Source organism: Manis pentadactyla, chromosome 14, assembly GCF_030020395.1.
Source record: "Manis pentadactyla isolate mManPen7 chromosome 14, mManPen7.hap1, whole genome shotgun sequence".
Classification (NCBI taxonomy): Eukaryota; Metazoa; Chordata; class Mammalia; order Pholidota; family Manidae; genus Manis; species Manis pentadactyla.
The window spans coordinates 4,051,261-4,078,591 of record NC_080032.1 but is presented as its reverse complement, the minus strand read 5'-3'; the positions used below and the strand labels follow the sequence as shown (position 1 = coordinate 4,078,591).

At 42.2% G+C, this 27,331-nt stretch overlaps 2 protein-coding genes across 2 annotated transcripts in view; both read left to right on the top strand.

Annotated features, from left to right (window-relative positions):
- LOC130680727 (RIMS-binding protein 3C-like) overlaps positions 1-27,331 on the top strand; it is a 245,384-nt gene that overhangs the window by 196,254 nt on the left and 21,799 nt on the right. The window lies entirely within an intron of this gene.
- CRKL (CRK like proto-oncogene, adaptor protein) lies at positions 41-27,331 on the top strand. The gene is made up of 3 exons (XM_057491972.1): positions 41-852; positions 10,306-10,771; positions 23,846-27,331. The coding sequence occupies exons 1-3, from the start codon at positions 542-544 to the stop codon at positions 23,978-23,980; spliced, it is 912 nt and encodes a 303-aa protein (XP_057347955.1). The 5' UTR covers positions 41-541; the 3' UTR covers positions 23,981-27,331.

Genomic DNA, 27,331 nt, shown 5'->3' with positions numbered 1-27,331 from the left:
CCGCGCGTGCGCAAACGGAGCGCGCTGAGCGAAGGGGGAGGTGGCCGGCCGCTTCTCCCGCGTCCGCCATTTTGTTGCTGTGGCTCTTGGGAACGGGCTGGGCCAAACCGCCCGGGAGGCGCGACGCTCCTTGGAGTCCGGTACTTCGCGTGGCGGCTGGGTTCGTGCAGAACCGTGGGGGAGCGGAGTCGGCGCGGTCTAGGCCAAGAGTGACTGCAGGCAGCCCCGGTACGCCGGGCAGCTCTGAAACCCTCGGCGGCCTCCGCTGCGGCGCGACTTTGCCGGCCCCGACCCCGGGCTCTGCCCTTCATTTCCCGGGCCGGCTCCCCGCGTGAGGCGGCCCCGGAGCAGTCGGGCGGCGGTGGAGGAGGATGCTGCGGGCCCGGAGCTGAGGGGAAGGTGCCGGCTCGGCTCTGTGAGAGCGCCTCGGGGCGTGCCGAGAGGCCCTTCCTCGGCCCCAGAGCCGTCCGTCGGGCTGAGGTGTCCGGAGCGGGCAAGGAGAGCCGCCGCCCCACCCGCCACAGAGCTGCGGCCCGACACCATGTCCTCCGCCAGGTTCGACTCCTCAGACCGCTCCGCCTGGTACATGGGGCCCGTGTCTCGCCAGGAGGCGCAGAGCCGGCTCCAGGGCCAGCGCCACGGCGTGTTCCTGGTCCGCGACTCCTCCACCTGCCCGGGGGACTATGTGCTGTCCGTGTCCGAGAACTCGCGTGTCTCCCACTACATCATCAACTCGCTGCCCAACCGCCGTTTTAAAATCGGAGACCAGGAGTTTGACCACCTGCCGGCCCTGCTGGAGTTCTACAAGATCCACTACCTGGACACCACCACCCTCATCGAGCCCGCGCCCAGGTACGCGAGCGCCCCCCGCCCCCGCGGAGGAGGGTCGCGAACGGCCCGGCCGATTCGCTGGGGGTCCATCGAAACGTGGGCGGTGGGGAGGAGGGCGCAGAGATTGAACCCGGTTCTCCCCATTCTGAACCAAGTTGTTTTCTAGAATGCATTCCAGGCGAAAGGGCAGTGTCGGGATCTGGGTCACTGGATGAGGGGATGCATTTCAAACCGTGTTAACGGCGGCTGCACAGTTAAATGTATGCCTTTTGCCTTGCGTCACGTTCTTCTGTTTGGTTATCATTACCAAAGCAAGGTTTTGTTGTTTTCAAACCCCTTATGGACCACGGGCTGTTTGAGAATCCGAGGACAGCCGTGGCATCCTCCCCTCAAAAATGCACGTACACACAAGTGTGCACACCATTCAAGGTTCTTGGACTCCCAGCAGATCTCTGAACTCCAGGTTAAGAACTTCTGGACTGCAGCCTTTAGAACAATCGACAAACAAATGCTTTAGCTTTTCGAAACAAAAAGATTGTGAAATATCAGAACTGTATATTGATACCTGGTTGCCAATTTTGAAGTAAGATAGACACCTATTTTGTAATTCGTCAATTACAAAAAATTTTAAAAGAAGATGCATTGGCGTCTGTGAGGACATTTATATGAGTTTTTATTTTATAGTTTTCCCGCAGGCTGAATAGGCTAGAAATCTTCCATGGAAGAATAAGGCTAAAATGTTTGTTAAGGGAAATTTTTGAATGACACATCTTAATTCTATCCTAGTTCGGTGTCAGATGTATTTTTTGTAGTAAACCTAATGATTTAGTATCATTTTTAAAGTTACGAACACAAAGTGACCGTGAGCATCAGATATCCTTTTTTCAAGTAAGATACATTATTTCGTTTATTTGCTTTAATTTGCCTAAATTTTTTATCAGAGGTTTCTTTTATTTTAATTATGCCAAGTCTGAGCTGAAGAAATTCCCTAGAATTTTAAAAATAAAAGTTATTTCACTGTTCAATTTGTTCAGCGTCTGTTTTAAAAGGACAGAGTGCTAATACAGATTTTTTCGGAATGAGTGTTTCTGTCTTTAGATTTGCTGACAAAATATTACTCTGGACTTTAACCATTAAAAGCTATTATAATTAAGGAGCACCCACTGGATGCCTGAGTGTTGCTTCTGTGGAATAGAGATAAAGAAACAAAGCCACGACAGTAAGACTATAAGATTAACTACTGAACTAAATGGACTTTAAAAACTGGAAGAAAGTGATTATAAATCAGATACTATGTAGCAAAGACCTAGACACCAAGAATCTTATTGGTGAATCTCCAAGTCCCTGAAGATGCTTGTAATTGGAGGCAACTCTGAGCACAGAATAAGGGGTTGGGGAGTATCTAGAACCTACCGTAATGAAGTTTATAATATGTTTAAGTAAATTACTTCCCTGACTTGAGAAGTTGAATTATATCGTTAATTTCAGGCATCCCCTAAGCTTGTATGTACAAAGCGTTGTGTTTATTTTGAGGTGACTGGTACTATAATACAGCTGTTTCAAAAAGTGTTGAGTAAATGGCTGATCCCATTCTAGAAAGAGAAAAGGAAATCTGCTGCAGTGGCTTCCCACTATCAATAAAAACAGCTCCAAATTTTCCGCACACGGGTCTTCCCAGGTAGCACACGTAACTGTGTCTTTGATTCCTTGTCTTTCCTGTAGTGGATCCCCACTAGGCCACTCACTCATTCCCTGGCAGCCATCCCTATGCTCCTACTCACACCTTTGTACCTTTGCTCAGACTTGGCTCTTTACAGCCTAACCCCACCCCGCTCCTCACCTATGAAATCCTACCTGCTGTTCCAGGTTCCTGGTAAATAATAGGGCCTTTCCCTGACCCTCCCCCTCACCTTCAGCTTTAATGGGTTTTCTTTCTCTCTGCTCCCCGCCCCAGGCATGTTGCTATAATTTAGTTTTCCATTTTCCCTCGTATGTTGGAGGGCAGTCAGTGCACAGTCACAGTGCGAGTTGAATTAGACCCTGACTGGATTTTGTTATATTGAACTTTGGGTTGCCTCTCCCAAGCCTGAAATTCACAGATTCGTTTTGATGTGTTTTTTAGTCTTGGTGGAAAACTATCGGCTAGTACAGCTTCGACCAAATGCAAAAATCAGCTCAATGCTTCTTCCTGTCCTAAATAGAATAAGTGATTTCGTTTTTTAGGCATTAAAACTGAGCTCTTAAAGGCAGTTTCATGCCCCTTGGCTAATAGTTCATTTTGTTGTTTTGCTTAGCGAAAGCGCATCTGTATGACTTTCTCAGAATTAAGAATCGGTGCTTGTTATTCTAGTCTAATCTTTTTATTTTAATTTTGTATTTTTATTCAAATATTTACCATAGAATTATATCCCACCAATAGGTTCTGGGAAGGCTGGGTGACAGACATGTTTTATCCATCATGGGACTTACATTTTAGAGGATGAGACAGACTAGGAAGTAGAAGAAGGAATAAAACAAAATAAGTGTTGTGAAGGAAATCTAAGCTGAGATTATGTAATAGAAGGGACCTACCTCTGACCTAGAGTGGTCACAGAAAGCATGAAACTACCTAGGGGAGGGAAGAAGGCTTGGGCTAAGAGGAGATGCAGAGTCGTTCAAGAATAAAAAAGAACTTAGACATTAGACAAAGTAAGGTGAGAAAGAGCCAGTGTGTTGGCTGTGTGGTGGAGGGTCATAAAAAAGGAGTTTGGAGATAGAATGGTCAAGGAAATTGGATTTTATTTAAAGTGCAGTGGGTGCCATGGAAGGAGTTTGAGACAGGGCCATGACCTGGAGCTATTACTGTAATCCAGGTGCAAAATGATGGTGACTGATGACATCCATCATAGGTCATAGAGACAGAGACAGAGCTGGGTGGAGTTCCTATTTTGGAGATAAGATTGATGTTGCTGATGGAAAGGGACAATTGAGGGAAGAGAAAGAAACAAAGATGACTTGGTATATTTATAACTTTGTGCCCTGTATGTTTATCTTATTAATTGCTTTTTTTATTTGTGGTATTTCTGTAGTTAATTTTCAATATAATCCCCCCAAAACAACATGTCAGATAGGTTTTTTATTGACTTTTGAATTACCCTGAAGGATTCTCTTTCTGCATACGGGTGTAATTTTTATATTACACATCATTTGATAAATCCTGTGGTGTTTTTCGCCTCCATTTTGAGTATAAACTTTTTTAAGAGTTTGTTTATTAGGTTATGATTAGTGTCCAGGTAATTACTGGTTGTTGTTGTTTTAATTTAATAGAGGCTATTTCCAGTTTGACAATAGAATGTTTCAGAACTTTCTGAGTGGGTTGTTTAGATACAAAATACATTTTCCGATGGTTTAGAAATGGGGGTTTTGTGTAGCTTGCTTTGCTTATAAAATTCCCCAGTTCTAGCTTACATGAAGGCTAGGGGGGATATCATGAGATGTAAAAATTTTTAAACTGGGGCAAATTGGCCTTAGAGAAAAATCTCGATTTTTTTTTTTACTCAGTGGACATTGTCCATTGCATGTAGTACGGTAACCTGATAATACGGAACTAACATTTAATCAACAGTCCCTTATGCTCTTGAGGAGCATACTGGTTACTGAGGTTTTTTAAAAGGCCATTTCCATGCTACCTGACAGGGTAAAGTAGCTGTGGGAGAACCAAAAAAAGGATGCCCAGCTAACCTGAGCACCCAGAGCACCCTCACACCTGTGAGGCGAAGCCAGGCCCTGCATGGACCAGAGGATACCACAGGCAGCATGGTCACACCACCTTCCACATCCCCTGCTCTAAATAATTCAGGGACCTCAAATCTGGACTTTCATAATTAGAAGTAGGGGAGAAGCATTACCAGTAATTTTGATTAGCACAGAATTTGACACTGAGAATGAGTTTCTTCTTACCAGTAGTTTAAGTCATTTAAATTTGATTCAGATGAGATACAAGATCATTTATGCTGGGAATGAAAGCTCGTCCAGTTCAATGTTGTGTTTTTATGGCAAGTAAAGTACTGGTAGCCATTTGATTTGTGACTTGTCTCTTGTTAAAGACTCAAATCCAGAGAAATTTTTACATAAGAAAGAATCTTCCTTTTGATCTGAACAGCTGGACTGGATTATTTCTAAGGTTCCTTCAGGCTAAAATGTCTTAGTTCTGATAAGTAAAAAGGATCTGTACTTATTAGTGGGAGTTCAGATTATCCTAGAGGTTAGGTTGAGCTGAGATCATAACAAATAAGGTGGGGCCACCAGGCATGTGGCAACTAGTCTGGAATGATGGCTGAGAGCTCCAGTGGGACAGTGGTGAGGTGAAAGGCTCAGATGGCAAACCAGGTGGCGCACCGGTTTCCTTGTCTATGTAACAGAATTAAACCAGGGTTAGAGAATTGGAGTGCCAAAGCTTTTGTGTTTTCAGAAGGAAAAGAAGGATAGAAACAGGAATGGGAATGGGAAAGGCTACCCTGTGTCTTAAGCATTTAAATTTTATTAGCAAGAATTTCAATATATTGAGGCTACTCTCCACCAAAGCCCAGTGCTCTACACTCAAGGCATGTAATGGGAGTAAACCATGATTCTAGCCTTTTGAGAAGCTCAGTATATTGAACAAATTAAAAAGCTTAAAAGCAAGAATAATCAATAAGGGACCAGGAAAGGCTAGAAAGAGTAGGTACTCTTTCAGCTGATTCTTGAAGGATGAGAACAAGTGCAAGAGGTAGAACAGAGAGTGGCAGGGTTGGCTCGGAAAGGCATAGAATGGTAATAATGGGAGTGATGGGCAGTGAGCTAGGGAGGAAGAATAATGCTAAGTTAACAGTGGAAGCTGTCTGAAGTTTTTAAGAAGAGAATTGCCATGGTCAGTTTTACTTTATAGAAATGGCTGTAGTGTGGAACTGGGTAGGGTGAGAATCTGGAGTGTGGGACCAATTAAAGACTTAGAGGAGAAGGGATTGTGAGAAGCTGAGCTGAAATCAAATGCTTTGGGAATATAAAGTAGAAACTGGCAGCCTTTGCTGAGCAATTGCAGGTAGGTGAGGGAAGAGGGTATGTGCTTGAGGGATGATTGGATGATGTCTTGAGAGAATAGAAGACAAAGTGATCAGGGTGAGGGGGATGATTGTTTTCAACAGGGAGAATCTTTTTTCTTTTTTTTTTTAATGCTTGCTGGAAGCTAGATTTAAAAATCTGGTGGGTTTGTTATTGAGAAGAGTTGGAGGCTAAATAGATTTGGGGGTCTTAGCTGGGATGGAATCCCCAAAATGAGCAGAGGAAGAGGACCTGTGGAAGGGAGTGGAGAGGGAGCCACAGGCCTAGGAGAGCCACTAGTGATGGTGGGAATGCCCAGAGATGGAAAGGAGTCCTCAGTATTAAATGCCACTGAGTGTTTTTAAAAAAAAGGCAGTTTCTACCTTAGCCAATCTTCTGGAAATTGATTCTTTTACCATGTATTTTGTTTTGTTTTCCAACTTTTTATTGTGGAACATTTCATACATACAAGAGAGAGTATGTACATGTATATTATGTGTGTACTTGTATGTAATAAGAAAAATCTTCAATATCCATATACCCTCTTTAAAAAACTAGAACATTACCAGTACCTTAAGAACTCTCTCCCCCCAGAAGTTATTGTATTGCTTTTTTAACATGAATAAGATTTTGCACTTAGAAGGTATTAACAGTCAAGTTTAAAGAAAATGTTTTATCTATGGATTTATAAATGAAGCTGAGAATGCTTTTAACCAAGAAGAGGGAGTTTCATTTTCATTAGATAAGAAAAGCCAGTTACCAGTTAGTCATCGAGGGCCTTGCTACTCAAAGTGCTGTGGACCATAGGCACAAGAGAGGGAGAGGCATGGGTCTAGTGTGTTTGAATGGGCTTGGAAAACTCTTCTTATGTAAACTTTAAAGGGGAGCTGATGGCTGCTATTTACATTCTTGATCAAGAAACAAACTGAGATGATTGAGAAACAATAAATTGTTCCGATTTTATAGTACATATTTCTTTGGACAGTAGGGCCTAATAGAAAGGGCAAGATACCTGACCTGGCATCACCATAATTTCGTCTCTACAGCGGAACTAATGTAATTTGCAGGGATTTTGATGAATACAAAAGTTTGAGAATATGGGGTGGAAGACTGAATTTATGTTGGAAATGTAACTGGGAGATTTATTTGATGTTAAATTTAGGGTTATCTAGGCAAGTACTGAATCAGGAAATGAACCTCGGGGTCACTATAGCAATATAGTGGTGGAGAAAGTATAAGCTGTCTTCCATCTTTATCAGATTTGTATACACACCCCTCACCAGAGCAGTGTTGAAAGTTGAAAAGCACTCTCTGCCTCCTTTAACCCAGTAATCTAGACCAGGAATCAGCAAATTCAAACTCTCACTAAAGGCCAGATAGTAAATATTTTAAGTTTTGTGGGCCATGTAGTCTCCATCACAACTTAATCAACTATGCCCTTATAGCACAAAAGCAGTCATAGACAATGCACAAGAGAATGGGCTTGGTTGTGTTCTAATAAAACTTTATTTACAAAACCATGCAGTAAGCCGAATTGCCCACAGGCTACAGTTTGTGGATCCCTACGCCAGAATAACAGTTCTTATGTAGTGTACTGCAGCTGAGCATGGTTATTTAATTTTTGAAGGGTTGGATAAAAAAAAAAAATAGGACAAAGGCCTTTATGTAGTTCTCAGCCTCAAACATGTAACAGCCTTATAGAAAAGTTTGCCAGCCTCTAGAGGGCCTCACCAGCAAAGCTCCCAATCTGTGTTTGTGGGAACAGCAGTGTGCCCCAGGAGCTGTGGGAAGGTTGGGGAAGGGAGAGCCTGAACCTTTGGCCTTTAATCTTTTTCTGATGCAGAACGAAAATTTGTAAGCCTGTCTTCAACGACATTTTTCAGCTTCAAAGGGTCAAGCCTTCAGTTTTTTGTGTGGTTTCCTTGCTTGTTCTGACCCTTCACAGAAATTACTCCGAGTGTTCCTTGACCCTATCAACTGCTGTCAAGAAACCTGTTAATTACACTTTGAGTTCTTATTTGCCTTTCAGTCTCTGCCCCTACTAAATTGGCAGTCTTTCAAGAGCAGGAACTTGGTTTTAATTTAAGTTCTTAGTATATAGTAAGGCCAGTAGATACCTGGGTAAGTAGATTTCATTACTGTCAGTCCCTGCTGAAGCTGCAGTAGTGTCCTCACAATCTGTTGGAGAACTGCTTTTAACTTTTAACTATATAAAACAATAAAATACCCTGGGGTCTGAGATGAAACTGGTGTGCTCTTAGTAAAGTATCTGCGATTTAAGTAGTACAGTCCAAACTTTTTGCAGAATCTCTGTAGCCTTTGAAATAGGAACAGGGGTGTACCCTAAAGGGAGTGGGGAGCTAATTGTTTGCTCAGTACTGATCAGGAACTCGTGAATGTTTCGTACACAATTTGACATTAATTCTCACACATCAGAAAGATGCAGGATTTATTCCTGAGGCTGACCAGCTTAGAGGTTATGAGTGAGAACTCTAAAACCAGACTGCCGGAATTCAAATCTAGCTCTGCGTTGGCTTCCTCATCTATAAAATGGGAATAATAACAGCATGTACTGCACAGGATTAGTGTGAGGGTTAAATAATGTAATGTCTGTAAAAAAGACTGCAAACAGTGCCTACTCCTCCTACTACAGCTATTGCTTATTAGATGTACTGATATTAAGCAATTTGCTCCTTAGTTACCATGTTAATAAGGTCTCTGAGGTTTTAAATCAAGCTCTTAATCACCCTGTTATTCTGACTACTGTGAAGCTAGTCATTTACATTAAAGATGTAAGCTTTGCCAAATTATGTTAGTGTGGCAGTATATACCAAGGGCTGTGAAAATGTTCATGTTCTTTAATCTGGGAATCTAGGCTTTTACCAAAATATCTAATATAGGGAACATATGCCCAAAAGAGTTTGTGATACTAAGGGGGAAAGAAAAATGAAAACACAGCGGTGCGTCATTGCAGCGGGCTCAGGGAAGGAAATGTTACCTTGCATTGAAGTGATCACAGAGACCAGTGATGTGGGGAAACGCCTGTGGTAATAGCAGGCAGCAAAACCGCCACAGGCACACCCAAGATTCTTTAAGAAAACCATAAACTTGGCTATGGAGGAGTGGAAAATGGGAAGGAAAATTGTGGCTATGGGATTTTTTTTTTTCTCTTTTGCTTTCCTTTATTTTCCCCCGAATATTATAATATATGAACATTTTTTTACAGGAAAACTAATTTTTAATCCAAATGCTTCAACATAAGAGATTGCATTATGTGAAATAACTTTCTAGATCATTAATTGGGGGAAAGAAAGAGTGGCCATGAGCTAATAGAAGATAAAACAAATGGGAATGGACAGTGGCTGTAATGGGGATTGTGGGGGGGGCTTGGTGAAGGGGGGAGCCTAGTAAACATAATGTTCTGCAAAAAAAAACAAATGGGAAACCGTCAACCATGGTTATGTTCAGGCATATCCTATATCCTACTCCCTCAGGGCTGTTACAGAACTGAGCTCTGGTGATGATACTGCAGGCAATGCAGACTCTGGATAAAGCCCAGGGTTTGTTATTCTCGTGGCAATTGGGGGCTTCAGAAAAGTTAGGGGAGGAAAAAAGCAATTGTAAAATATTTTTTTCCAAAACATGGTGTGTTGCAACTTTCCAGAGCATGTCTTAGGTGGAAGACCTCTGTACTACTTTGGCACAAAGGGCATTATAGATGGGAGTGTTACTGGAGAGTAGGGGTGTGTGTGGGTGCATTCTCCAGGGCACTTGACATGTACCCAGTGAATCTGAGCAGGCAAAAGGGGCTGCTGGTGTCTGTAGACTGATGCTTAGATGAGAGCTCTTGCCTGTGAGTTTTGCAGTGAAAACTTCCCACATTTTCATTTTGATGCTCAGATGATGATTCCTGTATGAGGTGCAATATGGGTTTGTTTGTTTGTTTTTAATTTGGCAAGTGTATAAACCCTTCTTTGGTTTTTAGTATTTTGAGGGACAAAGAGACAGGCCGTTGTCATTTTCTCTAGATGCCCATGGAAGTATGCCAGGTGCATGCCACACAGATTAGGAGTGGGAGGAAGAGAGTGGGTGATTGTGACAGGGTCCTAAGGAAGGCAGCTACTGAACTTAAATTCAGAGAGGTATATCTCTATGTGTAAACAAAAGGTTCCTATAAAACAGAGACGGGCTGTCTGTGTGTGTATGCACTTGACATGTAATTTAAAAAGACATTCAGGATACTAACTTCCATTGCAGAACAAGCTATAGAACACACAACAGTGTGACAGAATCTTCTTAACTACTGAGAATATATTGAGGGAATCAATTCATTATAGAGGAGAATGGTTTATTTAAAAGTTTGGCAAACATTGATATAGAGTAAGATTTTTCTCTTAATTTTCTTTCTTTCTTAAGGTATCCAAGCCCACCAATGGGATCTGTATCAACACCCAACCTGCCTGCAGCAGAAGAAAATCTAGAATATGTACGGACTCTCTATGATTTTCCTGGGAATGATGCTGAAGACCTGCCCTTTAAAAAGGGTGAGATCCTGGTGATAATAGAGAAGCCTGAAGAACAGTGGTGGAGTGCCCGGAACAAGGATGGTCGGGTTGGGATGATTCCCGTCCCTTATGTTGAAAAGCTTGTGAGATCCTCACCACACGGAAAGCATGGAAATAGGAATTCCAACAGTTACGGGATCCCAGAACCTGCTCATGCATATGCTCAACCTCAGACCACAACTCCTCTACCTGCAGTTTCCAGTACTCCTGGGGCAGCAATCAACCCTTTGCCATCCACACAGAATGGACCTGTCTTTGCGAAAGCAATCCAGAAAAGAGTACCCTGTGCGTATGACAAGACGGCCTTGGCATTAGAGGTAAAATCTACTAAGGCTGGTTTTGGGGGCCTTTAACATTTGGTTTTCATTTTTAGTTTCAGTTTCGTTTCTGCAAAGTAATGACTGCTTGTTGAAGGTTATATTCAGGAATAAGGGATAAGAGAACTGGGTGATTTTGGAAAGCACTGTGCATGTTCCACATGACTCTTTTGTCCTTTCCTACTCCTTGTTTCTCCAAGTTCCCAGCTATTTGCTCTTTTTTCTAACCCCAAAACCCTTATAGATTTCATCCTGCAATAGTTGGTTTTCTTTCCAATAAAGAAAGGTGATGGTTAAGACTCATGACCTAAAAGACTTCTACAGTTTCATACTTGTTACACGATGATTAGTTGAAAATATGAAATGTCTTAGAATTCCTCTTCATCTAGACAGGAGTAATTTTTAAATATTTCAGACCTTATTAAAGATTTTATAAATTATAATAGCATAAAATAGAACTTGAACACTTTAATCACCAAGTGATGTTCTTCTAACTAGATATTAGTTACCTTTAAGAAAAAGACTCCCAAAGCTTTAGCACGTTATGGCTTGCTGAAATACAGAGAAGTCCTGAAGGCCACTGTTGATAAGCCTGTTGTTGGGGTTAAGAGAAGGTAGAAGTTCGGTGAGACATTTGATAAACCCAGAGTGACCATATGTGATGACAGACCCCATAGTGGACCTGGGGAAAGAACAGAAGGATCTGAAAAATTGAGTGTATATATATATATATATATATGTGTGTGTGTGTGTGTGTGTATATATTTTATGAGGATACTCCTTTAATTACCAAAAAGGAAAAAAAACTTAAGTATATTTTTAAACGAACAGTCCCATATATTGTTTGTGTTGTTATTTTTTTTACTGAGGTATAAAATAACAAGTGAGGTAGGCCCTAAGTACTAATTGTATCAGAACATGGGATTTGGTGCCAAAAATCCCAGTTCTTTCATTCATTGATAATTTGTGAAAATGCTTTGTGAACCACAAATTGTAGGGTAAATGAGTAACATAATATGATTACAGTTACAATACTATGATTTCTTAGTATTAGCAAATTGTATGTATTTTAGAGAAACTGAGATTAAGTTAGTGATTGTTCTCTGTATGTTCACCCCAAGGTCAAAGTAGGGCAGGGTTGGGAGACAGTCCAGGTACATAGCAGAAGGATGAAGTAATGGAGCCTGTTGTTTCATAAAAGCAAAACTTAATCCACAAAACAGTCTGCCTTCAGATAAAAGCTAGCTATAATTGGTTTTGTGTGTATTTTCTCATTGGTTATTCTCGTTTTCTCTGGACCAGGAATAATACCTGAATGAAATATATCTGAAGGTTTGTTTCAGAGTCTGTGGTACTTCTTCCTCTCACATTGGCTGTAAGGAAAGGGTGAGCATCTGAGGCTTGTGGCAGGGGTCAGGGTCTGGGGAGACCCAGGTGCTTTATATGCTTCTCAGTGGAAGAACAGGAAAGAAACCAGAGGAAGCAGCCTACACAGAGGCCTGGCTGAGTAGGCCATCCAGCTTTCTCATCCTACACAGACCTGCCCCTGTACAGGTACATACCACTAGCCTGTCCACACCTTAAAATAATTTGGGATAGTCTGGGCTCTAAATTCCATCCAGTTTCAGCCTTTTGAGTCATTCTCATGTCTGTCATCTGATCATATTGAGTAGGGGGTTAGAATTCAGAGAGTTGTTTTGACTCAAAATTAATGATCAATGATGGATATTTTAAGGAAACCTATACTTTCCCATTATGCAGCTCTGCTAGTCTCAGACCCCAGAGAGAGGTCTCCACACCTGAGCCACCTCATGACACTAACCCAGCCATGTAAGTGTCATCAAAGGCTTTGGTGTGTCACTGAGACCAGTGTAAGTAGGACCCAAGAAATACACCTGTGCCAAATTCCACTTAATGGTATTTCCCATTTTTGTATATTTAAATGAGACTTATGGCTATGGCATAAGTAAATAGTTCCGTGAATTATGTTAGCTTCAAAACTTAGTGTTGCCTGTCTGATTTTGCTAAAACAACTCTCTTGGGACTGTTAAAATTAGGTTACCCAGAAAAGTATTAAAATTAAAATGAGGAAGGTGAGACAAGTAGGACAAAATGTGCCAATAATTGAAGCTTTGTTATTCCCCTTGATAGTATTATAGGGAATGATGGTGGCTTGGATGAACTTTATTTCTTAAAGTATTTCACAAGGTTCTTTTTTCCTTTTTTTTCCCCATATAACTTGATTTTCAAAAGAATATTCCTACAAATAAAGAGATATTTTAAAACAGGTCTGTTAGTCATTTTCCCTTCTTGTTCACCTCTTTTAAAGAGTTGCATTGACCCTTGGGATTTTATTTGAAGGGGGACACTTGGTACCTGTGTAAGGTGAATCGCAGTAGATAGCCCCCCTCCTTGAAAACGGCAGAGCTCTCCCATGCCTTTGGTGTAGTAGGGCTGGAATAGTTCACGGGAGGCAGGTCACACCCTGCAAGAACATTCTCAGATTGAAGGAAGCAATGTAGCCCTTTCAAAAGTAGATCATTGACCAGAAGAAAGTGTTTAGAGCAAAGATGCTATTGTCATAAAATTCCTGTTGTGAAGTATGTTCTCTGACCCAGTGGAGAAGCACTATGGTTAGGGCATTCAAGCCCAGTTTTCCTGGTGTGCTCTTAGGCAAGTTACTTAAATCCTTTGATCCTACAAGGCACCCTGGTTCTGAGAGTTGATGTGAGTTTGCTCATTAGTCATCCATTCATGAAGCCAACCCGGGAGGGATATCTTGTAGGGTCTTGCCACCCAGGAGCTTAGCGAAAGAATAGGGACAGAAACCAGCAGTGTGGTAAGTGCTCTAATAACAGAGGAAAGAGTGGGGGTAGGGGTAGGACATGGGAGTGGTCTGGGAAGCTTCTTGGAGGAGGTGTCCCTTGAACTGAGTTTTGAAAGATGAATAGAAGTTAACTGAGGAAAGGCATTCCTGGCAGAGAAAAGAACTTGTATGAACAAGACTAACACCACTGAGTAGCTGCAGGTTGGTGAGAATGCTGGGGATCTGGTGGGCAGAGGGCAAAGTGGCAAAAGACAAAGCAGAGGAAGTGGGCTGTTGCTGTATCACCAAAGGGCTAAGCTGAAGAGATTGACAGTGTTCTTGTGTTCACTACATTGAGGCATGAAATACTCAATTTCTCATAACTGGAGTTTCTGAAGTTTGTGGGTGATTTACCTTTTTATTTATTGATTTTTAAATACTTTAGAGCAAATGCTTGAGTCTCCCTATAATAATAATCATTCTCAAACACTTGTATTCCACTATACTTTCCTGATTAGAAAAGAAAGGGAAGAGATTTCTTAGCACCTTCAGAACTGTCCTTAATTCTGGGCATACATCTGTGAGTATTTGCTGTATGTATCCAGGTGTCTGAAATGGAGCTGAAGTAGAAAATTCCCTTGTGATGTGTGTTAAGAAAACAGTTGGTGACATGAGGGAAGGGGTCTTTGGGAATCAAAGATACTGTGGAGGAAGAACTGTTTCTCATATTGCAAGTGAGGCTTAAAGTGATTTGGAAGGACTTGAGATAAATCAAGAAGCAAGGCAAGTTACAGTGATACTTAGATCATTTAGTCGAACTGCCTTCCTAATGCTTTTAGCTTTCTACAGTATCTAAGTCCATTGGTCCACCAGTCTCAACTTAGATAGCTCCAGAAACATTCACTCCTTCAGCAAAGGTTTATTGCGTGCTTATTATGTGGCAGGCATTGTTACAGGAGTTCGGAGTTCAGTTTCTGTCTTATACCATCTGTACAGTTCTCTAAATCTTCTAAAATCCTGATTATGTCATCTAACATTGATTACTGCCTCAGTTTCAGGTTAACTGCAGATTTCACAAAAGTGCAATCCAGATCTTTATGCTCAAGTCCTGCTCTTCAGCCTCTCCTGATCTGTCACATATCTAAAAAAAGACAGTGAGTTTGGTCTGCTTGACTTGTTCCTGATCAAGCTCCTGCTGCCTTCCAACTACCCTATTTCCTTTATCATTCCTGTAAACCATCTGTTTGCTGATTGCATCCAAAATTTTGTTCTGATTTGATTTCAAGCTCACCTTTTACATTTTATATATTTGCCATTATCACTGCTGTAACAAAAAACAAGATACTTGACCCTTCATAGGTATGCCAGTGCTGTGATGTAATTCTCTGGCAGGTGACCAGTGTTGGACTCATTCCTTCTTGCCAGTATGTTTGGCCAATACTTAGATATCTGTCCTTATCAGAATAAGGACATATTTTCATCTTTGGTGCATTTTCTTTTTATGACACTCAAAACTTCTTTGAGCTCACCAGCATTCCCAAGGTACTTACTCTTCACTCCCACTGGGGTCATATCTGTGATTGTGTTGTGTAAATTTCTTGCGTTGTCGTCTCCCTCTTTTGAAATCCCTGGTCATTGGATTACATCTGGTCTCAGAGTCTTTTAAGTCTACCTAAGGCCCATGGTACCACTTCCTTCACTGACTGACTTGGAATTCTCAAGTTTCTACTTTAACCAGTTGGTTTTGTTGGTTACAATTAAATTTTCACATTAGGAGTTTCTTCATCCCTTCTAGTTATAGATAGGAGGTTGTCCACAAAGCAAATCAAGGTTTCAGTAATTCTAAGTGTATTTTTTTACCTCTCTGAAATCATCTATGAGTTCCTCTGGCTGTATGACTTGTAGTTTATACCCACAGTGATGTCAGGTCTGTACGTTTGTCATCAAGCATCTGACTCAGTTCTAGAGATCCATACAGGGTCATAGCCTGCAAATGTAATGGGGCCTCTCTGTCTCACTTCCTGTCACTTGGCAGCCTTGATTCCCCTTCTCACCAAGGCCCACAAGATGTACATGAGCTTGTATTCACCTTCTCAGGTAAGAATCTCGGGACTTTTCATCGGGACTGACAAGCTCCTCCCCACACTCACTGCTGTCCTTCAGTTGTCCTTAATAGCATCTAGTTTTAGGAATTTGGTTTACTCCAGTTCTGTACCAAAAGTGCTTTTCTTCCTTAATTACAGTACTTGATCAAAAGTAGGAATCTTTAGAAAGTCCTTTAGAATTTTACAAAGTTCTTAGATTTTTAATAACATCTTGTAGCATAGCATATTCTCTTTGGGTTGTGAACTAGAGAATATTATTATTAAAAGATTTTTGTTCCTCTTCCTTAATATGTAAACTGGGTGAAAATACCAAGAAACTGAGGCCCTAGTGAGGTTCAGGCAAGGCCTGTCCCTTGTCTGAGCACTATGCCTACCTCAGTTTTCTGTATGTGGTAATAGCTGTTGAGTGAGAAGAACCATCAGCTAAGGGCTTCAAAGAGAGTATTTTAGTTAATCCACACAGCCGCCCTAAGGGGTAGGTGGCGCCAGTCCCATTTTATGCACCTAGAACTAATTTGATGAGTCCTGGTGGTGCAATAGCAGAGCTAGGACCAGCCCAAAGTAGTTTTTGTTTTTTATTTTAACAGCTTTATTGAGATACTCACATATCATACAATTTACCCTTAATTTAAAGTGTATGACTTGGTCTTTGGCATGTTATAGTCATTGCTTTTTAAAAGTATCTGTAACCTTCATAAGAGTGTATATCAATGATACCTTAATTTAAAAAAATATGTGTAACAGAATTCCCTTTTTTTTTTTTTTTTTATTTTTATTTTGACTATATTCCTTATGCTATACATTACATCCCGGTTACTTATTTATTTTACAATTGGAAGTGTGTTTATATATATATATATTGTGAGGGCATCTCTCATATTTATTGATCAAATAGTTGTTAACCACAATAAATTTCTGTATAGGGGGGTCAATACTCAATGCACACTCATTAATCCACCCCAAGCCTAATTTTCGTCAGTCTCCAAGAATTCCCATTTTTAAGTGTACAATTCAGTGGGATTATATTCACAATGTTGTGTAGCCATCACTACTATCTATTTCCAAAACGTTTTCATAACTTCAAACAGAAACTCTGTAATCATTATGTAGTAACTCCTCATTCATCCTCTCCTGAGACCCCAGCAACCTCTAATCTACCTTCTTTCTGTATGAATTTGCCTATTCTAGGTGCTTCATGTAAATGGAATCATACAATATTTGTCCTTTGGGTCTGGCTTACTTAACATAATGGTTTAAGGTTCATGCATGTTGTAGCATATATCTTGATTCTTCTACGGCCAAATAATATTCCATTGTGTGAATGTATACCACATTTTGTTTATCCATTCATTAGGTATGGACATCAGAGTTAGTTCTACCTCTTGGTTATTGAGAAGAGTGTTGTAAACATTCATGTACAATTGCCTGAATACCTGTTTGCCTCTTTTGGGCATATGCCTAACAGTGGAATTGCTGAGTCATGCGGTAACTCTTTAAATTTGAGGACAGCCAAACTGCTTTCCACAGTGGCTACACCGTTTTATAATCCTACTAGCAATGCACGAGGTTTACAAGTCTCCACATCCTTGCCAACACTGGTTATTTTCCACTTTTAAAATTTTGATTTGCATTTCCATAATTATTAATGATGTGCTTCTTGGCCGTTTTTATATCTTTGGGAAATGTTCAAATCCTTTGCCTATTTTTTAGTTTTCTTTTTTGTTGTTGAGTTTTAGGAGTTCTTTATATATTCTCGAACTCTCGGTTCTTTTCCATTGGTCTGTATTTCTGTATGTATGCCACATCTCACACACCCGCTGTTTCTGTTACTATAGCTTTGTGTAGCAGTTTTGAAGTCAGAAAGTACAAGTTTTCCAACTTTGTTCTTTTTCAGTATTGTTTTTGCTATTTGGGGTGCCAAGCAATTCTCTGTGAATTTGAAGATCTGCTTTTTCATTTCTGCCAAAAAATGGTTAGAACTTTGATGGGAATTGTATTGGATTTGTAAATAAATCACTTTGAGTAGTGTTGACATCTTGATAAATACTGTCTCTTCCTATCCCTGGACCCAGGATGTCTTTCCATTTAGGTCTTTCTTTTTAGTAATGTTTTGTAAATTTTGGTGTACAAATTTTTGGTGTACAAATTTGGTGTACAATTTAGTGGCCTGCAATAATGGGAAATTCAAGGAAGAGACTAGGTCTTCAGTACTTTATTAAAGTCCAGCAAATAGCATACGGTTTAGGTGGTAGTGCATGAGGCTCCCTGACTCCCTCTCAGAGCACATCACAGGGAGGGTCCTGGCCCTCTGGAGCCTATCCAGCTCCAGCAGCTTTGATTCAAGAACAGGTGCACAGAGAACACAAGGGCAGGTATTAAAACAGGTGAAAAGGTCTGGGCAGCTCCATGAGGGCAGGGCCATTTGTCTGTGCTTTGTACTCTGTTGTATCCTTCCAGGGCTTAGCACATAGATAGATATTCAATATTTGAGTAAATTAATGAAAGCGACAGATAATAGGATGAAAACTGCCTGCCTGGTGATTGTAGAACATGGGTTTATATCTCTCTTGGGTTATGGACCCCTTTGGGAATCTGGTGAAAGCTGTGGAATCATTCTCCTGAAAAACAGCATACATTAATGCATTGACATAAAATTCTGCATATATTTTCAGGATATCCTTTGATATCTGAGACCCATTCATGTCACCCAAGTTAGAACTCTGGTTCTAGTGTGACCCATTTTTATGTAACCTAACAGTACAATCTCAACATACCAGTGTGAGGAATGGAGACTGACTAGGGAAGCAAAAAAGCTGCTGTGACAGCCAGTGCTTGGGCTCTCCGGGGCTTTGACTGCTGTGAATCAGGTGCCAGAAGTCAGGCAGTTATTCCAGAGCTCTTCTGTTCACATGCTGGACAAGTAGAGCTATCAGAAGCTTGCCAGCATCAGGAACTATCCTCTTGCCATTTGACTCTTGCCTTCCCCATACATTGCCCTCATTAGACACACAGAGTGGGGCTGACTCGTGTCCTACTGTGTGTGCTTCATTTAAACAGTTAATATATCCACCACCCAAGTGCCAAGTGCAGCCAAGCACAAAGATAGTATTGTGGCAATTGTATGAATGCCACATAAGATAATGATTGTGATGATGATAAGGGTTGTCATAGGGTGACAGTAAAGATGGTGCATAAGGTCTGTGTCTCCCCCTTGATCTCCTGATAGGTAGGGTCAGCCACATATTCCAGGCTTAGAATGCTCCTAGAACTGAGTTGACACCCAATCACTTAAAGATTAATCTGTCCTCCGAAGTGAGTACTGCCTTGGGCTCAGTCCATCTGCCATAAAACCAAAGGAAAGGCACTGTACAGAACTGGGAGTGACAAGAGGAGCTGCACGATGGCTGCAAAGCTACTGACCGCTTTTAGGATCTGAGTCCACGTGCTATTCAGTAGCACCATGGAAGAAGCTGGTCCACAGCCAGGCCTGTCACTGTGGGCAGCAGGCAGTATAACATAGCCAGGGCCTCTTTTTTGTGTTGGTGTTCCAGGGCTTGTTCTTCGTGTAAAGAGTCTTGGACTAAAGTAAAAAAAAGCATGAGGAGGGAAATGTTAATGTTTTGACATGTGAGGGCTCTTGCAAGGCCCAGGATGAGACATTAGTGGTCAAGTGGCCATCAGATTCTCCCAGCCATTCTCTTTTCTTAGGCTGAATCTTGACTTGGCTCTGCTGGTCAAGGTTCTCTCAGTCAAAGAAATAGCTCCTTGCTGGCTGGGCAAGCCAGCCTCTTTGGACAAGCCAGCATTGACTCAATACTGTTTTTCTGCTATTTGCTGCTTTTTATATTGTTTTTATTACCTAACACTCATTGAGCATCTGCCATGTCTGCGTAGTGACTTATTTTTTGTCTGTCCCACAATGAAGACAGGTTCCTTGAGGATAGGAACTGAGCTGCTCATTTTCCATGTAATAAATGTACAGTAGATCTTACTAAATGGATTCGGTAGAATGGTGTCCTGTGAAGACTGTCAGACCTCAAGTTTAACTGGAAGGAATGAGGTTTGGATGTCGTTGGCAGTTTCAGTGCTTGGCTCACCTTCCTTCCTTCTTCCCATTGTTTTCCCCTGCTGCTTAGTACCCATCACAGCAGGTTATTAGGCCCTCAGTTTTCAGGCCTGCTCCTCATCTGTCATTCTAATATGGCACCCTTCCCATCCCCTCATCAGTTTTGAGAGGACCCTTGTTACTAAAAGGTTGAAAACCCACTTTAATGCAGTGCTGTTCCATGCTGATTCCAGTTCTTCCCAGAGTACTTCCAGGGGGCAGTGACCAGCCAGGAGCAAGAGTGTGGGACTGGGGTCCAGGTTCTGTCCAGAATCTCCACTCATCAGGTAACAGCTGCCTTTACATAGCTGGGTGTTCTGGTTAACAGTTCCTTATAGAACTTCCTTTAATTATGGCAAGAACCTTTGAAAGTCAGAAATGGAGACTTAGACAGCTTGGTCCAAGTGGTTATGTAGCCACTAAAAATGGCAGAACCAGGATGTCAGTCCGGTCCTGCTCCAAAGTTGATAGATAGCATGAACACCACACTGTGCCCTGTATACCTGTTCTAAGCAGACAGGGTTGCTTATGCCCTGAAATTGTATATCTTAGTTTTAGGTATGTCTAATATTTGAGTTGTGTCTCTATGTATCCTAAGTACACGATCTAGAACCTAGCCCAGAGCTCTGAGCAGAATAACAACCCATGGACAGTGGCTACTGTGTGGAGGTCCTTCCTGCTCTCATGGTCTGCGTGCACAGCTTTATAAGGTGGCTTAGGTTATCCTTCAGGTGATTTTGGTCAGTGTTGCTTATGTTTCTTCAACTGTGAAAGAAGAGCAGAGGTCCAGAGTTTCTTAGGACCAGCTTGGCAGTTCTGGGTAATAGCGTGCAGTGTGATTGTTAGCACCTTAAGATGTACAGTGTATATTTGCATTTCCATCACATCATGTCCTTGAGTCTGTCGTATAGTCCATATCTGGGAAAGAACTTGGCAAGTTTGAGAAATTGAAAGGAACTGTGTGATTGGAGGTAAGGGTCAGGGAGGCATGAAATAGGTCAGAGATGGGAAGGGTCAGGGGCCAAGTCAGGCAGAGCCTTGAAGATGGGAGTTTGTGGATGTTGCTCTTGTGCAGAGAAAAGTTGTTGGGTGTCTGCTTAAAAGGCAAAGCAGTGACCCAATGCTATTCATGTTTTTAAAAGGTCTGTCTGCTGCTGTCTTTAGGCCCTTGTGCCTGTCACTTGTATCCTTCAGAATCTTGCTCCTTTGCTCAGCCATTTATCCCCAGCATGTGGGGGACAGTGGCTTATAGTTTTCTCTCTTTTCCTTGATTCTGCAGACTTCTCCAGAAAGTAGCTTGCAAGAGACCTGTGACATGGAGTGCAAAATGAGCAAAGCCAGCTCCCTCCTTGAGAGAGTGCTGTGTGGTGTTGGGGTGAGTGGTAGGCACGAGGAAGTGACTATAGAGGAGCAGAGAATGAAGCCTCCTTAGCAAGCCAGGTAGAATCCTGCAGAACAAGGCACCTGACCTCCTGACCTCACAGAACCTTGCTTTCCACAACTGCCAAATGGGAAGTACCTACCTGGCAGGGTTATTTCACAGAATACCGCAAAAAAGAAGAGCAAGGCAGGTGAAGTCTCCTACTTGGGTTGCCATGGAATGTCAGAGGGAGAGAACTAGACTGGGGCCATCAGGGTTCCTTGGGGAAACAAGAGAGCAGTGACCAGAGTGTGGTAGGGTGGTTGGGAGGGCTGATGGGACTAAGGTGACGTAGATGAAAGGAGGTCATCAGGGCAGGATGTCTGGGCTCTTCGGAGCCAGATAGTGAGAGGCTGGGGGATCTGGAGGTAGGGCATCAGCAGGAGGTCATAGCATGTTCCTAGCCCCCCAGGCCAGAGGGATGACTCAACCCAGGATGTGGGAGAGTGCCTGCCTAAGCCAGCCTTTTGGGAAGGTGAGACTTTCTTCTCTACCACGTGTATCAGACAGCAGCAAAGGCAGACAAAGTTACAAACTTCAGGCAAAATGTAGGCTCTCAGGATGTCTGGAATCCAGTTAAAGATGGAGAAGGCATAGATTAAAAAGACAAAATTCTAAAGTATTTTTTGTAGGACATCAAATGAGTGGGGCAAATGTTTCACATTTGGGGACAAGCCTTTGGTCCCAGCAGCAGAAATCAGCCCAAAACTGTAGCTTTGTTTCTTTTCAGTTTTAACTCATTCTTGCTTAGCCTTTTTCTTTTTGTCAGAGTTAGATTTGGCTCTGAGTGCAGGCCTGCCTACAGGCTGCCCAGGTGCCGTTGGGACATTGTCCTTTCATTCAGCACAGAGTTCACCTGGCTGTTAGCTCGCCCAATTCCCCTCCCCTTTCCTCACTGAGTCTTCCCTACCCAACGTATATAGCCACACACCCTCTTGTTCTTGCCTCTTTGTGTATTTTAATACATCAATTATATTGTATGTTCTGTGTTTGTAATTATTAACAACTAGAAGTTAATTTGGAATGATAGTTTTTTAACCATGAGTCTTCATTTCTTTCCTGTTTAAATGTTTTAAAAATAGACAGGCAATCCATTTTCTTAGGTGAAAAGGAAATAAGGAAAGAATAAGATCATGTTGGAGAGGAAGGCCAAACAGTGAAGATCCTCATCTCGGTGGCCTCATTGTACTCCGAACTCAACACAGCAGATTCCTGCACTGAAAGGCTCAAAAAGGTCAAGGGTCTAGAGTAGGCACAGTGCAGAGTGTTCAGGGAAATCGGGCCTAAGTCCATAGCACCCCAGTGGCTCCTCCTGCCTGGATTCTCTCTAGTCACTAGGCCTGATTTTAATTTGTGTGTTAAATAACTTTGGTTATTATGTCATACGTTTGTAGTTAATTTTTTTAATGGACTTACGGTGTTCAGTTCAGACACAAGTCATGATTCTGCAGGGTTAGGCAGGGGCAGAGCACCCCCCAACACTGGGTGAGGGAAAGGAAGGCGGGGGAGGGAACTACCCTCACCATAACCGTCATAGGGGTCCGTGCTGAGGTCGGGGACCCTCCAGCTATGGAAGGGTGGGCTGCCTTCACACTGTGACAGCACCTACTTGGCCCAGAGCTGTGTGTGGTGGACTCCTAATGCTGCCTTGTTGGTTCAGATGTACTTGTTCACTCTAGGCCAGCAATCAGCTTGCTAGACCAGTAGCTTTAGCAGAAGTCCCCTTTTTCCCAAATGAAATATTGAGTGGAACCCCACTATATATCAGATGTGAAGTTTTTTAGAAGTATTTGTTAAGTTGAGATTTATGAGAATCACCTTAGGCAATTGGGGGATAGTTGACTGTTACTATGGGCAGAAAAATTGGAAATAACATGAATGACAGATGCGGTCTTCTGCCTGCCCTGGCATCCAACTTATTTCTGAATATATCTTGTTGCAAGTGGTGATAGGTAAGTTTAAAAAATTGAAGTCCCAATCAGACATTTTTTGGACTCTTAGAGCACCTCCCTAGAGCTCTGTGAGTCTCCAAAAGAATTTGAAAACCACTTCCAAAACAAAATTCCTTCCTTTCCTCCCCTGCCTGTCCTCTGACAATAGTTAGGATTTCTCCACTCTGCAGTTTAAAGTAGGTCCAAGAAGATGAACAGAGCCGGGTTTAAATTCCTGCAGGGGCGGGGAATGGACAATTCAGGAAGAGTATTGGTGCCCGCGTGAGGTGGCATGGTGAGTGAGGAATTGGTGACAGCAGTTCCATCCCGTGTAAATTAGGGTGGAGACAGAGTTTTTTTAATACACTATTTTTATGAATCGCTTTTTTTAATACACTATTTTTAACCATTCTCAGAGAGTCTAGTGTTCGTTTCTATCCTGTTGGAGAGTTAGTAGGAAAAAAGGCTGCTTTCATGCTGAGAAGCCGCTCCACTTAGCGCAAGTTCTCACCAGCTGAGAAGTAGCACACCAGGCCTGTTGGCAGCACCTTATGTCTTTGGTGTTGCTTGATTTTAGCTCTATTTACTAAAACATGTGAATCCTAAAAAATGTACCCTTTGGATAGGAAAGTGTGTGTGATTTAAAGAAAGCCTTCTTTACATTTCAGAGAAAATACTGACTTTGTCTTCTTTCTCCATCCTTACAGGTTGGTGATATTGTGAAAGTCACAAGGATGAATATAAATGGCCAGTGGGAAGGCGAAGTGAATGGGCGCAAAGGGCTTTTCCCCTTCACGCATGTCAAAATCATTGACCCTCAAAACCCAGATGAAAATGAGTGATCGCTGTCGCCTGTTTCCTGCTGCTTCGTTGTTCTGCCTGTCATAGTCTCCTTTCAAGTGGGAAGGCATTCTGTCTCATAGGCAAGTTACACTGCATTGCTGATGCCAAGTTTCCGCAGACTGGAGGTCCCTCATGCACATTTGAAATGCACCTGGTGGCTGCCTCAGCATCTGTGTCATAGTTGTATTGTCAAAGAGTAGCCGATTTTAGAGTTCTTTTGGATAATAAACTGGAAGTACTGGTGGAAGCAGACAAGTGGAGAGAATTTGAGGAGGAAAGGGTCTTCTCATCACTGCCCCATTTGTATTTATGACTGATTCTGTTGTGTTCATCAGAGAAGCTCAAGGCCATTGCACGCTGCTGTTCCGCAGAACAGTGGCGCAGTTGCCATTTTGTTTTTTCTTTGAAGAATGGAGCAAATGAACCTTAAAGAAGTGGGAATTCTGTCCTGAACTCCCTAAATCTGGCTTTTCTTTTTTTTTGTCGTTTGGTTTGGTTTCAGAAGACTTACTAAGGCTTGTGTGTTCTGAACAGGTTTTTAAGTAGCAGGTTGGATTTTGTTTATGTTACTAGGAAAAACATGTACCTCTGAGCTTCTAAACTGAAGCTGCTGTAACTAAAGGAATATGAAAAAAACAACCCTGAGGCAGAGGCTGTTACTGTCTTAATTGCCAGTAATACCTTGAGTTGCCATATAGCAAACAACAACAAGAAATCATCAGTCATGATGTGCCAAGCTGTGTGCATGGCCTCTTGAACTACACTGTCCCCAGAAGCATCAGAATATGGGGGGTGATTTGGACAAGCCTTTGCTCATTTGTTTGTTTGTCAGCGGCAGAAGCAGATGCAGAGGGTGGAACAACTTGGTAAGTTTTCTGTCCCATGTTTCAGTGAATGTACCCCTTTAAGGTATAGGATAGGACTTGTTTCTTTAAAAAGTGGGGTGGTTCATATATGGAATCATTGAATTCATTAATGAATCTTTAAATTCCACTCACTGAAGCCCACTCCTCCCTGCTTCAGCCCAAGCTCATCAGGCTGCCAGAGAAACATGGCACTGCTGATACCAGTTCCACAAGCTGTGTGCCTGCAATGCTTCCAGGCAAAGAAAATACAAGGTCTGGAAGTTGGTTCATGCATTTGATGTCTAATATTTTAGTGACTAGGGAAGGCCATTAACTATTTACTAGTTTGATGTTCAAGTTTCCCTGTCAGCTGAAAGAAGCCTGTTCATACAAACCAGCTGGCACAAATGTACCCTCATGTGGTGCATGTAGCAGAGTAGAATTCCAGAACCTTCATGCATGCTTTCTTCTGGATGCTGGTGAAGATAGGCCTCAGCTCAGAATTAATACAGGAGACCTAGAAATGTAGCAGCAACCCAGTGAGTAACTGTGTCATTTACTGAGCATCTGTTGTGACCATGGCCCCATCCCCAGGGTCTTAGGTTCTGAGGGTTAGAGCAGTATATTCTGGTGACAGAACTGGCAGAACAACCGTTTCTCAGTTTCTCTTTAAATCAGTGTTTCTTCAGGCAGGCAACTGCCATTTTATAAAATCTTTAGAGTGTTCCTGTGGAAAAATTAAGCCTAGAGGTCCCTGTCCATTGCAGTTGCCTCTTGTTCTGAGTTCAGTCTCAACCTCCCTCCCACAAGGGGCACATGGGTGGCAGGATTGCCATACTCTGCCTAGGAACAGTGCTTGCCTTGCAGCCAGTGGCCCTGGACCTAATGAGGGTGTCTAGCAGCAGGTGAGTATGTGCCTCATTCAGAGAGGACACAAATCTTAAGGCTTTTGAAACAAAATTTAACCGAGGGGCTTGACACCTTTTGATGACAGGAGTTGGCTCAGAGTATAAGAAGTATATGGCCATTTTGGAAAGCAAGGTTTCCTTTCAGCCATGTCCACTGACCAATAGCAAGACCCACCCCATGGAGCACTTCAGAATCAGAACAGCCCACAAACCTAGATTTGGCTTCATAATAAGTCTACTCATCACCTCAGCCCATGGACATGTGGAGGGCTGCCCAGGAGATGTGGAGTCTGAGATAAGATGAGCCTTGAGTTCTGAACTATTGAGGTATGTGCCAAAAGTAGTTCCCTTTTGACTTGGAACCTTTTTAGTTTTTTAATCAGGCAGGGAAATCTTTTTCACACTAAATACACAAAACAGCACCCCTGTCCAAGCTTCGTGCCTGGGCCTCCCAGTGGTTGGGAGACTCTGCTTCAGAAAGTGATGCAAACCTTCCAGAGGAGCTGCCTTTCATCCTGGGCTGGTTTCCTGCTCTAGGACTACTCGTCATTGCTACTTGCTCGGCTCTACTGTGTGTCATTTAAGAAAATATTTTGGTGTTAAATTAACTCACTTGAAAAGTGAACAAATTATGTGCTAAAGGGCATTGATGGTTTGATTCAAAACTTATTTATCCTGGGAAGTACCACAGGCATCATCCTTGTCATTCGTGCATGGTGTGGTACCACCTGACGACGCGGTTAACAAAGAGGGCACGTTTACTGGCTGCCATTTGATGACTTTGGTTGCCCAGATGAAACGCCTCCTGTGCTCATGGCTGGGAAACCGAGAGCAGGGAAGGACCGCCACTCCCTCCATGGAGCTCACGGATCCCTGGCACTGTGCTAACGCTCTTTAACAGCTGTTTACAGACAAGGCAGGCCAAGGCAGACGGCCACTGTGCTTGTGATGTTTGCTCAGAGGAACATGAACATTTTAGTTTTTGCAAAGGGATGATGTGTGTTTGTGCCAGGTGTTTATAATTTAATCCTTTAATATTATGTTCATTAACCTCTTAAAATGAGTGAATTCTTGATTGTTTTAACACAGTACCTAAGACTAATGCTTTCTGTGGACACCCCTGAGCTCTGCCTCAGACTCCATCCACCCTCTGAGACCGGAGACTTATGTCCCTGGTAACTGCTGTCATTGTGGACAGGTTGCTAGTTGTATATGATAAGGAGTAGGACAGTTCTCTGCAGGAGGAACAGTGGCCTTGCTTCTAGACGGTCTTCACTGTGTGTTTTAAAATGACAACACCACCACAAAACTCTCTTGACCTGTAACTTAAAGATCATAAACTTCAGGCAATAATATTTTCTGTGTAAGCTTTTAAAATTATTTTTGGGGATCATAGCTTGTTTTATTTTGTGCTATAAAATTAACAGTATTAAATGACTTATATTCTTAGAACATCGAGTGTCTTTTCTTAACAGATTAGTGCCTTTTTATTTTTGTATTCCATTTTTCGTTTCTGGTCCGGGCATCAGACCCGTTGTTTCCATGGCCTGTTTGTACATTGTCTCAATAAAACTTGGATCAGCCTGTGGCGACGGCA